The sequence below is a fragment of the Mustela nigripes genome, chromosome 4 (genome assembly GCF_022355385.1).
Source record: "Mustela nigripes isolate SB6536 chromosome 4, MUSNIG.SB6536, whole genome shotgun sequence".
Taxonomy (NCBI): Eukaryota; Metazoa; Chordata; class Mammalia; order Carnivora; family Mustelidae; genus Mustela; species Mustela nigripes.
Genome location: NC_081560.1, coordinates 136,363,484 through 136,375,689, shown reverse-complemented (window position 1 = coordinate 136,375,689; position 12,206 = coordinate 136,363,484). Strand labels below are relative to the sequence as shown.

At 56.2% G+C, this 12,206-nt stretch overlaps 1 protein-coding gene across 8 annotated transcripts in view; it reads right to left on the bottom strand.

Moving 5' to 3' along the window:
- Positions 1 to 12,206, bottom strand: part of COL13A1 (collagen type XIII alpha 1 chain) — a 78,906-nt gene that overhangs the window by 28,622 nt on the left and 38,078 nt on the right. For all 8 annotated transcript variants that reach the window (XM_059397620.1, XM_059397621.1, XM_059397622.1 and 5 more), the window contains 9 exons: positions 10,378 to 10,422; positions 9,494 to 9,526; positions 8,771 to 8,797; positions 6,190 to 6,243; positions 5,326 to 5,412; positions 3,761 to 3,814; positions 2,867 to 2,911; positions 2,398 to 2,466; positions 1,394 to 1,417 (listed from right to left, as the gene is read on the bottom strand). In XM_059397620.1, coding sequence (XP_059253603.1) covers positions 1,394 to 1,417; positions 2,398 to 2,466; positions 2,867 to 2,911; positions 3,761 to 3,814; positions 5,326 to 5,412; positions 6,190 to 6,243; positions 8,771 to 8,797; positions 9,494 to 9,526; positions 10,378 to 10,422 — 438 coding nt within the window. The remainder of the gene's footprint in view (positions 1 to 1,393; positions 1,418 to 2,397; positions 2,467 to 2,866; positions 2,912 to 3,760; positions 3,815 to 5,325; positions 5,413 to 6,189; positions 6,244 to 8,770; positions 8,798 to 9,493; positions 9,527 to 10,377; positions 10,423 to 12,206) is intronic.

Here is a 12,206-nt window from a genome sequence, read left to right as displayed (position 1 = left end):
CTGAGTTTGACTCTATTTATTTACTTTTAAAGATTTCATTTATTTATTTGAAAAGAGAGAGAGAGAGAGCAAGCTTGAGAGGAGGACGGTCAGCGGGAGAAGCAGATCCCCTGCCAAGCAGGGTTCCTGATGTGGGACTCCATCCAGGGATTCCAGGTTCATGACCTGAGCTGAAGGCAGTCGCTCAACCAACTGAACCACCCAGGTGCCCATTGAGGTTAACTTTAAAAGAGAAAAAGATTCCATGAAAGTTTTGCTTTGGATAGCTATTTCAAATAATATATTTTAATGTCCTCAAATGAAGCTCACTGATTCTAGAATCATGTGATGTTTATACCAACCTCTGGGGTTGGGACATGATATGATTGGTGTTTGAGTCTGGATTAAAAATAGTTATAGAGGGCGCCTGGGTGGCTCAGTGGGTTAAGCCGCTGCCTTTGGCTCAGGTCATGATCTCAGGGTCCTGGGATCGAGTCCTGCATCGGGCTCTCTGCTCAGCAGGGAGCCTGCTTCCCTCTCTCTCTCTGCCTGCCTCTCCATCTACTTGTGATTTCTCTCTGTCAAATAAATAAATAAAATCTTAAAAAAATAGTTATAGAATAGAAATAGAGTTAAAAATAGAGCTAAGCATCTGCCTCCAGCTACGTCATGATACAAGGGTCTTGGGAACGAGCCCCACATCAGGCTCCCTGCCCAGTGGGGAGTCTGCTTCTCCCTCTGTTCCTCCCTCCATTCATGTGCACTCTCTCTCTCTCTTGCAAATAAATAACTTCCTTAAAAAAATAAAAATACTAAGTTAAATGATAGTTTGAGAACTTTGGGATCTCCTTTCTTCTCTGCACCTGAAAGTTAAACCTCATGGCAATTGTTTTAACTAGAAATGTTCACTACAAAAATCCACAGGCCTGTTGGTGGTAGTAGGCACACACGCAAAATCAGGGCTTGGAATTCACTGGTTTTCCAAGTGCAGAAAATGAAACCGACTTCTAGGAAAGGTGAAAAAGTGGAGGTTGAGTTTCTCCTGATTTGGGGGGTTATGGATTTTATGAGCTGAAGGTTGGGTTCAAGGAGAAACATACACGCATCCTCTTCTCTACTTCCATCTCCTTGACACGGCTGCACAGTGCCCCAGTGTCTACACCGAGATAAGAGTGCGCCGTGGAATGGGTGAAGAGCTGCTCCAGAGGACAGCTGGGACCCGGGTTGGGGAGGTTCCGGAGAGCCCCCGCTCAGGCTCGGATCACCCTCTGCCCTGCCACTTCAGGGTCAGCCCTGACCTAGAAGCCCCGCACCTACTTTCTGGAGGTGAGACCTCAAGTCCTTGCCCTCCCACAGCCCCCGCCCTCCTGCCCCAGCCCTCAGCCCAGTGCCCAAGGGAAGGAGGAAGACTTACCATCAACGCCAGCGTTCGGATCTCCTAAAAATCAATGCCATGCGATCAGTTCAAGAACAAGTCAAGGGTCGTCTGGAGGGTCCCCTTGGCCCAGGCACGGAAACATGAGAGCTGGGCCTCCCTTAGGAGCACAGTAGGGATAGGCCCTCTTGGTGGGCTCCATGCCTCTCCCCATGCCGCCCCCACATTTCCCCAAGGTTTGCAGAGCCTCTGAGGCTGTCTTACCCCAGACTCAGGCCCTGCAAACTCGCCTTCACTTCAGGGGGGGGCAACATCTCTGCTTCTCCCTGATTGCTGACTGGGACCCTCCCCTGTTCTCCACATCTCCCCCCAGAACCAGACTTCAAGACTCCAACATACTTCCTTGTAAACATCGAATGCAGAATAAGAAGATACAGAGCCACTCAAGAAACGGGGGATAAGAGTTGGCATGTAGACAGGATCGTACCCCAAGTAAACAGATCCCCAGTGGGGCAGTGTTTCCTTTAGAGGACTGGTTCTCCAACCGGGGGTGGGGTTTGGCTCCCAGGGGACATTTAGTGATGTTTGGAGGCATATTTTTGCTGTCAGCCAGGGGTGGCGAAAGACCAGGTATCTAGTGGCTTGAGACCAGGGATATTGTGAAGCAACCTACAACACACAGGGCACCCCTCCCCCACAACTCCCCACAAAATGACCCACAGGTATTGAAGATGTGGGGCCCCAGAACCCCGGTCCACCCACTATCATGCTCAGTTTCCGGAGCCCGGATAGACAGCCAGCGGGGCCAGACCCAGAGCCAGCCACCTGGCGGCCAAATGAGGGGGTGCGTTTGCCTGGAGGCTGGAGGCAAAGGCCAAGAGAGAGAGAGAGCAAGGGGGCTGCTCTTCTGGAAGCTCTGTCAATAGTCTGATGTCAAGGACACTAGTTGGGGCATCGAAGCGCCCCCTCACTGGGTCATGGCACAGCGCCTGGCACCCCTGAGCGCCTCCCAATCTCTAGTCTCTACGCCAGCTCCCACGTACCTGGAGAGCCTCGTTGATATTTCCGTTGTAGTCCACCATCTCTCCTTTCCCTGGTTCCCCTTTGGTGCCCTGCGAGACAAATGCAGTTTCAACCGCTGGCCAGGGCCAGGAGGGACAGGCTGCGGGGCACGGCTGCCTGCTCTTCACCAGACAGGGTCATAGCCGAGGCGGCCTGAGTCTGGCTGCCCACAGGAGGACCCAGAGCAGCAGGCCGGGGAGCCTGTCAGGGGGTTTCCCACACTGACCGAGGATGCCCAGAGGGGCTAGAACCAACACAGACGTCTCTGTCCGACAACTCTGGACTAGACAGACCTAGAGAAGACTGAGTCCCATCACGGCGGCCACGACTGCAGAAAGAAGTCTCTCTCCCTCCCTCCCCCTCAAGACCCAGAGTCCAGCTGCTCACGCCATGACCCCAGGGAAGCGAGGTGCAGGCTCTGACTCTGGTGGGGGGGGGAGATGCACGTACCTTGGGGCCGGCTGGTCCCTGGTTTCCAGGTGCTCCAGGCTCCCCCTGTTGCATGACAATTTGAGTGAAATGGCGACAAGGCTGGGTACAAGAGCATCTACTGTCCCCAGAGAGCCATGGAAGGGTTGGGAGGCTCATCTTTGCTCAGGCCAGGAAGCCGCTGACCTTCCCGTGCAGGAAAGTGCAGTCTCCGCCCGCTCACAGAGCATCTTCCCCAGCCTGCCCTCCTCTGGGCCTCCCAGCTCCTCTGGCTTCTCACCCGGCTTCTCACTGGATAACCTTTTTCCTGGCCTGGGCTAGTGGTTAGGGACCGCCCCCCCCCCCCCCCCCCCCCCCCCCCCCCCCCCCCCCCCCCCCCCCCCCCCCAGCCCCCCCCACGCCTCTGCTTTGAAGGACCACGCCCTTTGCTTCCCTTTATTTCCAGTTGGCTCAGGGCCTGAGAGCTCAGCAACTTTTTGCCCATCGCCTGAGGGGTCCGTAATTGCCACTGGAGGGGCTGTGGGTTCTTTCAGGGGCCTCTCTGCGTGTGACAGCCCCACATAGGACAGAGAAAGGGGGTTTGGCAGAAGGCACGCAGAGCACTCCACCCCTTCCTCCGCCCGCCGGGTGGGGTGGGGGGTGGTCCCGGTTGGAAACAGGATGGGACTGTGGGGAATACATGATAACAAACCACAGTCCCGATGGTTCTGAGACAATGTTAACATTAAATACAATTTTTTAAAAAATCAAGATGGAAAGTAAACAAAAAGACAATAGAACTTGACTCCTCAAGACCCTGATGGCAGCTTTGTGCCCAGGGGTCCAGCTGCAGGGACAGCCACCGCGCTTTCTCTTCCTGAGCTAGGTCTTGAACTCGCAAGCCAACCCTCATCTCAGAACTGTGAGCCTCTGTACCTTGTCTCCTTGCCGTCCTGGGGGGCCGGCCGGGCCATCAATGCCAGCTTCTCCCTGGGGAAGAGGAGAGACATGGGTGCTGGGTGTTTCCGGATCTCAGTCTTTGTCTGCGCTGGCTTCTACTAACTCACTTCATTCTACTCATCTGACTCCCACCCACTCTGTGGGCCCAGCCTCGGTCTCACCTCCTCCAGGCAGCCTTCCCTGTCTGCCTCTTTCCTCCTCGGAGTTCTGCACCACTTTCTGGGGCCCAGCCCGCAGTGCCAGAAGCTCCTCAGTTCTTGGTTAACACACAGTCCAGCTCTGTTTCAGCCCTGGGGTGCGGACTGCCGTCGGCACACCTCTCCCCGACCCCCGGTGTAGACTGCCATCCGGTCCTAACTATAGGGAGGCAGGTCATTTTAGAACCTGGAACACTGGGAAGACCACCTCAGCAGGTCCTGCCCAGGAGACGGAAGGGACCATGAAGGCTCTGGGTATGCGTAGGGAGGGGGAACAGGAGGCCTAGGATGGGAGGCGCAAAGAGAGACGAGAGGAGGTCCCCCGCGCATACGTCCCTCACTCAGCACTTTGCCCGTTCCCTGAAGGAGGACACGGCCTTCTAAGCTTTCCCCTCTTGTGTCCCAGGATGCAGGGACAGTACTGACCAGGCTTCCCCAACCCCAAATCAAAACCCAAGACCTGCCAGGGATCCATGTCCCATGGAGACAGAATCCGACCCTGGGGATGTCCCAGAGCCCTGCTTCCAGGGCCACCATTGGCAAAGCTGGCACTCGAGCTGGTCCGATGGGCCCGTGGGCGGTTGCCCAAGACCCTTCCTGCCACTTCATCTTGCCCATCTGTGGGCTTCCTTCTGGCCCCTGCCACGATTTCCTTGGGAACTGGGTTTGCTTCTCCTGCTGGGCCACGAGCAAGCCAACGGCAGCGCTCTGCAGCCTGACAGGCCAGGCAGAGCCCCGCCACAGCAGCCCCACAATACATGTTGGTGGAACGAATGTGTGTATCTTCCAAAAATCATGCAACGGGTCCTCGCCTTAAAGAGGCCCTCCTCACTCCCTGGGCTGCTGGAGCAAACCAAGCAGCGCAGGAGGCCTCTGCTTCGGGAAACCCAAATCTCACCACTGTAGCTTCCACCTGGTGTAAGGAAAGTGACAGCGGTCCCATTTGCAGCTGACCCCCCTGCGGACCCCCTCCCCCCGCCCACCCGGTGTGTGCCAGCACCCGGTGGGGCTCAACGGATCACTGATCTCATATTCAGAGCCTGGGTAGGGGGCCCTTCCGGCTCTCCTAAGCCCTGCAGCCGTCCATCCCTGACTCAGTTACACTGTAGCTGTTTGAATCATTGGGACCAGCCATCTGCCCTCGGACTGCTTCTCTTGGATAGTCAGTCACCACGGAAAATCAGGAGCTCAGTCCAAATTGTCTTTCTAGAATCCACTGGAAAAATCAGACATCTGGAGTAGGAGAGAAGGCAAGGCACCCAGGATGGAGTCCCCAAGAACAGGCTGAAGATAAAGGCCACACAGGCAGTGTCTCCCTCGAGCGTGGATCCCAGGGAAACTCACCTTTGGCCCAGGGGGCCCGGGCAGCCCTGGGGGGCCGGGCTCCCCTCTGCCCCCTCCAATGGAGTTGCCGGCATCGCCTTTTTCTCCCTGGAGGCAGAAGGAGGGGGAGAGTGGGAATGTAACCATGAGTAGGCCTGCTCAGCTCCAGAGGGAGGTGGCCCATCCCTGTCTTTTCTCCCCTTCCAGTTCCAAGGAGTGGGGGCAGCAGACAACGCCTTGGTCCAGGCTGGGCACAGAGGCCCTCAGAAGCCTGGCCTGGTCTCACTGGCCATGGGATGTAAGGAGAGACAGGACCTGGCTATTGCAGGGGAACAGGTATGAAGCTGAGCAAGAGACCCGTCACGCCTTGGGTCTAGACTGTTTCTCAGAGTGTGTCCATGGAACCCTCCTTCTGGGGATGGGAAATATTTGAAATGTGGAATAAAGGGTCTGGTGGCCGAAGAATGTCAGGGAAGGCAGAGGGAAAGGAAGCAGCTCAGGCTCTTTGCCCACCAGGTGCTCTGAGTGTGACAGGAGAGTGTCCTGTGACTTTCCAAGGGGGCCTGTCTCATGCAGCTCTCCCCACACTCATTTGACCTCAAGTCTTCTTTTCTTTTTAGTGGAATGTCATGGAGCTCGTGTACTAGGGAGCAATTTTCAGAGCCGGTGCAAGGACATGGGACAAGGTCACAGCTCCTGGTCTTTGAATACAGACATTTTTGTCAATTGGGGCCTCCCACGTGGTATAGCACGCAAGAATCTTTCTGTCTTCCAAGGACACCTCTGATACTGGGGCCCCTGGATGGCCAGAGCTGGGAATGAAGGCGCGGATGAACCCCAATGCCTTTACATAAAACCCACCATTCTGGGCTTTCCGATACCCACCTTCTGCCCCAGGAGGCCGAGTAGCCCAGGGGAGCCTGCCGCCCCCTTTTCACCCTGTGGAGGGAATGCAGACAGTGCAGGGTTAGGAACGGTTTCTCCAGGCCAACTGGGAAGGCCCCAGCCCCTCCTGCAGAGAACCTTGGCTTTCTCTGCTTGCCTCCCTGCCCCTCCGTGGGCCATTTCCCCCCGAGACCCCCATCCGCACCGGATTCCTTTCCTGAACCACTTCACACTGGTGAGGGCCTGGGTCATTGTTCTCCTGCTCCCATATGGGCTGGGCCCTCATCATTTACAATCAAGAGGCACCAAGAGCGCTTAGCTCCTTTTCGGGGCATCTCCTGGGAGACCTGAGTGGTATAGAAGGCCAGCAGTTGGGGATACAATTCCTTTTAACCACTCTGTTCTTTTCATTTTTTAAATGTCCAGTGCGTAGAGGCCCACGGTCTCTGCTGACCCCTCCCTGCCTCCAGGGAACACAAACTTCATCTCACTAGACTTCTCCTTTGGAGGACCATTTTGAGAAGTTTGCTTCCTGTGATGGGTTGGCTTCTGTCCTCCCCAAGTTCGTGTGTTGCAGCTACTTCCTGTAGCTTAGAATGTGACCTTTGTGGGAAATAGGGTCATTACAGACATAACTGGCGAAGTTATGAGGTCACACTAGAGTAGGGTGGGCCCCTAATCCAGTATGACTGGTGTCCTTATAAAAGGGACATTTGGATGGGGGGATTGGCACACCAGGAAAACACCAGGTTAAAATGAAGGCAGAGATTGGAGTGGTAATTCTACAAACCAAGGAACACCAGGGATGCCAGATGCAAGGAACACCAGGGATGCAAATGGCCAGAATCAAGGAGAGAGGCAGGGAACAGATTCTCCCTCCCAGCCTGCAGAAGGAGCCAGCCCTACTGGCACCTTGACCTTGGGCTCCTGGCCTTATTGTGGGACAATAAGCTTCTGTTGTTTGATTCACACAACCTGTGGTCCTTGGTTCAGGCATCCCTTGCAAGCTGACACCCTGCCCTAAGCATCTTTTTCCACCAAGAAGAACTTTCTTCCCCAGGACACGCATCTCAGAGCCCTGCTCTCACTGCACAAATAAAGAGGCTCCAGGGCTGTGCGTGACCCCTTCCCAGTCTCAAGGGACAGAAGCAGCCTGTCTCCTCAATTCTTCCAAAGCTCCCTCTTCTATACCATGAGGACAGCACTTGGCACTCCCAGAGTGGCCCGTATTGGGAGAGCACCCCAAGAGTACCCCACCAGGTCAACACCCGAGGGCACCCCTCTCCATAGCTGGATGGCTGCCCATTCTTGTAGCTAATAATAGAAATGGAGGGCCCTGGGGTCATAATTTGACAGGTGTCTCAGTGAATTTTCCAGCTGAAGCCACAGAGGATGCCACACCAAGTCTTTGACTGTCATCCCCTTGCCACCTGCCCTTGGGTAGAAGCTGAATGACAAAAGAGCCTGAAGCCCATCAAGGAAAGGGAGGGAGCCAAGTGTGGTCCCCTTTGATGGGCAGGAAGTCCTGACCCCCCCCTTCCCCGCAGCTCCACCTACGCTGTGCCTGGGGTATGCCGGAGCTGGGGCCTAGCCCGAAACAGGCTGAGTCTAAAGGGGAAGGATGCAGGTGTTGCCCTTCAGAGACCCTGGGGGAGAGGGGACGGATGGAGGGAAAGCCTCCTCCTGCTGGCCTTTCCTCCTGGGAACCAATGCTTTGGAGGAGGGACAGTGTGCTCCCGAGTGTAGGATTTCTAAAGTTTTCCCAGGCCATCCGGGCACTCCCCTCTTCCAGGGGACACATGCACCCTGAACATACTGCAGGTAGCACGTGAACCATGGGGTTGGAGCACGAAGTGTGGGACCAGCAGAGGCCAGTCTGAAGCGGACACACGCTCAGAGACACAATATCCTACCCTCTGCCCCCTCTTTCCTGGCAAATCTGGGGGCCCTGGCTTTCCTACTGCTCCTGGGTCTCCTTTTGTGGTAAGAAGAGAAAGTCACTGATAAGAGGACTGGGGGGAGGTGTTGAGGGGTAGGGTGGACAGTGATGGTAAACTAGCATTTCCAGAATACTAGTCCCATATGACGTTCCTCTTTAAAAAAGGAAGCTCTAGTCAAAATGTTTGGAAATGCCGCACCATCAGAGATTATAGTTTTAGAGGTCCCCAGTATATATATAGCCTCCTAAAGGCTCTGAGAAGGTTTGCAGTAAAACAAAACAAAACGAAAACTGAAATACTTTTAAGTCTGTATTTCCCAAACTTATTTGGCATGGAAACTTTTTTCATGTTACATCCCTTGTAGAACAAGAGAAGAGACACAGAGCCCTGCAGGCACAGGGCACAGGAGTTACTGCCTGCTGGAGCTGGTATGCAGGCAAACTAACCAAGCTCCAGGCCAGAGGGAGGGGAAGGCATTCCTGGCCAGCAGGCCCCTCCTGGGTGGGCCCTCCTCTGCTCAGTCAGGTCCCCAGCTCCAGGCCGGCTTCAGGGGAACCAGGAGCATAATAATAGCAGCCACTGCCGCCTCCCCCCATGCTTGATACTTCATGCAGCCCAGAACATTCCCTCTGAATCAGTACCTTGGCTCCTGGGGTCCCTGGCTCACCCTGTGTGGAAACAAAGAAGACTCCAGTAAAGAGATGAAGGAGAAAGAGCGAGAGCTGGTGCAGGAGTAAACGAGCAAAGGTCTTCATGGGGTGTGTGAAGCATCTGGCCTGCCCAGGACTTTCCTCTGCCTAGGCTTCAGGTCTCAGGACAAGGGAGGCCTCCTGGACTCTTCCCGATTCATCCCCCAAGTGAGGGATGTGAAAAGAGTGAGAGCAGGCAGAGAGAAGGAAAGGGCATTGGCTTTGGACACAGTGCCCCCTGTCCGTGGACCTGCTGGGAGATCCACCTTTGTGCTTCTGGGGGTCCCCATCCGTCTGCCTGCTGACCAGATGCGGTTCGGGTGGGGTTCAGGGGAAGGACTCCTGCTCTCCTCTCGGGAGCTCTGCAGGCACGCAGCTGCTGGATTCCGAGGTATAAAGGAAAGCGCTGGGCTCCCTTGCTCACGGGCAGGGCGCTGTTTTCCCTGAGGCCAGCAAACCTTTGCAATGTACTTTGCAGGGCTCAGTTAAACATCTCTTGGTCAAGTTGTGCATAATGGCGTAGACGTTGCCTTAAGAGAGATATTTCTGGATCCCGTCTGCACCCTCCTTGGCCCAGCGGCCACCCCACGGAGTCCTTGAAGCCCCGGCTATGTCTTCCTCTCTCCTTCCCTCCCACCGTGCCCTTCATATGTGTAGTGATACCCTTCCACTGACCTTCATCCCAGCCACAGCAATTCCAGGAGCTCCCTGGTGGAGAGAAGAAAAGGGCATGGCGACTTTCCACAGCTGAGGCAAGCAGGGAAGGAGTGGCCAGCCTCCCAGCCTCCCCTGGGGCGGGGTGGGGAGGGGATACGGAGGCAGACGGCTTGCTTCTGCCTGCTGCCCAGGCCCACGGCAAAGGTGGGTGGCAGAGTCTGGCACCGGGAGCGTGGGTCCCCAGGAAGGCAGAGGTTCTGAGCTGCACCGCTGAGTCCCCCAAGCTTCCCACCCACCTGCTCAGCTCCCAGGCCCTCGCATCAGGGAGCCCAGGAGTGTCCAGGTCGGGGTCTCTCTGGGGTGCCACGTGGGGAGGGCTTCAGTGGGAAGGGAAAGGGGTAGAGGGAACGCCGTGTGGAAGGGGAGAACGAGAGAGGGTGTGCGGGTAGGATTCTCCCAGAGCAGCTGGGAGTGAGCCCCATTTCCACATCAGCCCACGATCAGCCACTTTGAGGTAAATAGGCTGCCCAATGTGCCACTTAGTCAATCCCAAGGGCAGGTGATTTTTAGGGAGTCCCTACTCCCCATGTGGGTGAGTATGCTCCCCACTCCTCAGCTGGAGCTGAGCTTAACCAAGACGCCCAAGAGAGGAGGCCCGGCCATGTCAGGAGGGCACTGGGGAGTGCTGGCTCCTGGGCCAAATGGAAGCTCCCCCCCGGAGCAGGCTGGCACCGCAGGGAGAGAGGGCTGGGAGGAAACATGTACCCTGTCTTCATGTCTCCCCAGTGGACCTGGGAAGGAGAAGGAGCTGGGCCTCCCAGGTGTCCCAGAACTTAGGAGAGAGGGCTGGAGCTCAGGGAGGGGCTGGTGGGGGGGAGGGCTGGGCAGGGAAGGGCAGGTACCTTCGCTCCGTGTTTGCCGGGCATCCCTGGCATGCCCCGTTCTCCCTGAAGGAAGAAATAAAAGAAGCGCTGAGAAGAGGCCCGGACTTGCCCGAGGCCTCGGCCCTTGAAGCACGGCCTGTGGGGGTGTCCAGATCTCCCTGCTGGCTGGTCTGGAGGGTCGGGACTGCCGTCCAGCTCACAGTGAGCTCCGAGGATCCCGCAGCCCCTGCAGGCCGCTCCTCTGAGCTCCGTGAACTCACAGAAGGGCCCCCGAGACAGTCTCGCCAGCAGAGTCCGAGTCCCGGAGCGGATGCAGGAAGAGTTGTGAAGGTCCTACTACCAGCCTGGAGGCGCAGCTGGGTCAACGCTCCGTGCACTTGACCGCTCACCTGAGCAGCCCTCCCTCTCACCGCCGCCTAGCACTTCCTGCACCATTCTCACACCAGAAGCTTTGCTCTCGTGGTACCTGCTGGCTGAGCCACACAGGCTTCTGCCTCTCCGCTTCATCTGGGGCTCCCCTTCCTCCCAGCTAAGTCTAAGGCCTCCCGGGGGCTCATGGGTCCTGGCCCAGCACGGCCGAGGGCCAGTCTGTGGTTTGGGGCGTGGAGGCAGGGTGCCGTCTGGAACCCATCTGGGGGCACCAGGAGAGAGCTGTGGCTTCGGGACATCGTGGGGTTTGCTCTATGATCTCAGCGGTGTCCCGTCTTTCTCCTCAACCTCTTTTCCCTCCCCATGAAAATGCCAAACCTATGGGGCAGGGATGCGAATTCAGGACGGACAGGAAGGAGATGGGGTTGGAGATGACAGTCAGTGACAAATGGAGGTCAAGGGCAGATGAGTCAGTGGGTGCCTGGGTGGCTCAGTGGGTTAGGCATCTGCCTTCAGCTCAGGTGTCCTGGGATCGAGCCCCGCATCGGGCTCTCTGCTCAGCAAAGAGCTTGCTTCTCTCTCTCCTTCTGCCTGCCACTCCCCCTGCTTGTGCTCTCTCTCTCTCTCTTTCAAATAAATAAATAAATAAATAAAATCTTTAAGAAAAAAAAATAGTAGAGGAGTCAAGACTAACCCACTGTGTCAGAGAAGGGAGTGGCACTCAGGAAAGGAAGGAGGACAGCCCCTGTCTCTGTGAGTTGAGCCCCAGATGAAGTGCCAGCCGGGGCTCCAAATGCCAGCAGTGACAGGACAGGGTGAGCCCCCTGCAGCAGCTGCCTGCGTCTGAAGGCATCTGAAGGCTGGGCACGACACCACAGGGTCCTGACAGACTGCATCCCAGCTCAGCCTCCCCGCTCAGGTCTCAAGAGCTGTGGCCTTCAGGCCAGGCCGCAGTTCCCACAGGCTTACCAGCAGAAGGGAAGACTGGTCCTACCTGGCCTCCAGCTTTTCCGCTGACCTCATTCCTTCTCTGCCATCTTCTGGGAAGTCCTATGCACCCTCCTGCTTGCCAAAGCTAGCACTTCTTCCGACCTCTCTCCTCCATGACTGGGCCTTGGTGCTGGCGTGCCGGGAAGCTCCCCAGGACAGTTAACACCCCTTTATTGCCAAACAGCCGCTGCCTGGCCTTGACCTTAGAAGAGGGGCCAGGTTTTCCATCCTCTGCTTCCTTCCCAGCCTCATCACCTGACGTCCTAATACCTACCACCTGTCTCCCTGGAAAAAAATCACCCATTTTCAGGACTCTATGCCTTTTTTTTTTTTTTTTTTTTTTTGAGAGAGAGGGAGAATCTCAAATAAGCTCCTTGCTTGCCCAGCAAGTCAGGCTCTACACCCTGATGTCAGGCATGGAGCTGAGGTGGGACTCGATCTCACGATCCTGATATCATGACCTGAGCTGAAGTCAAGAGTCAGATGCT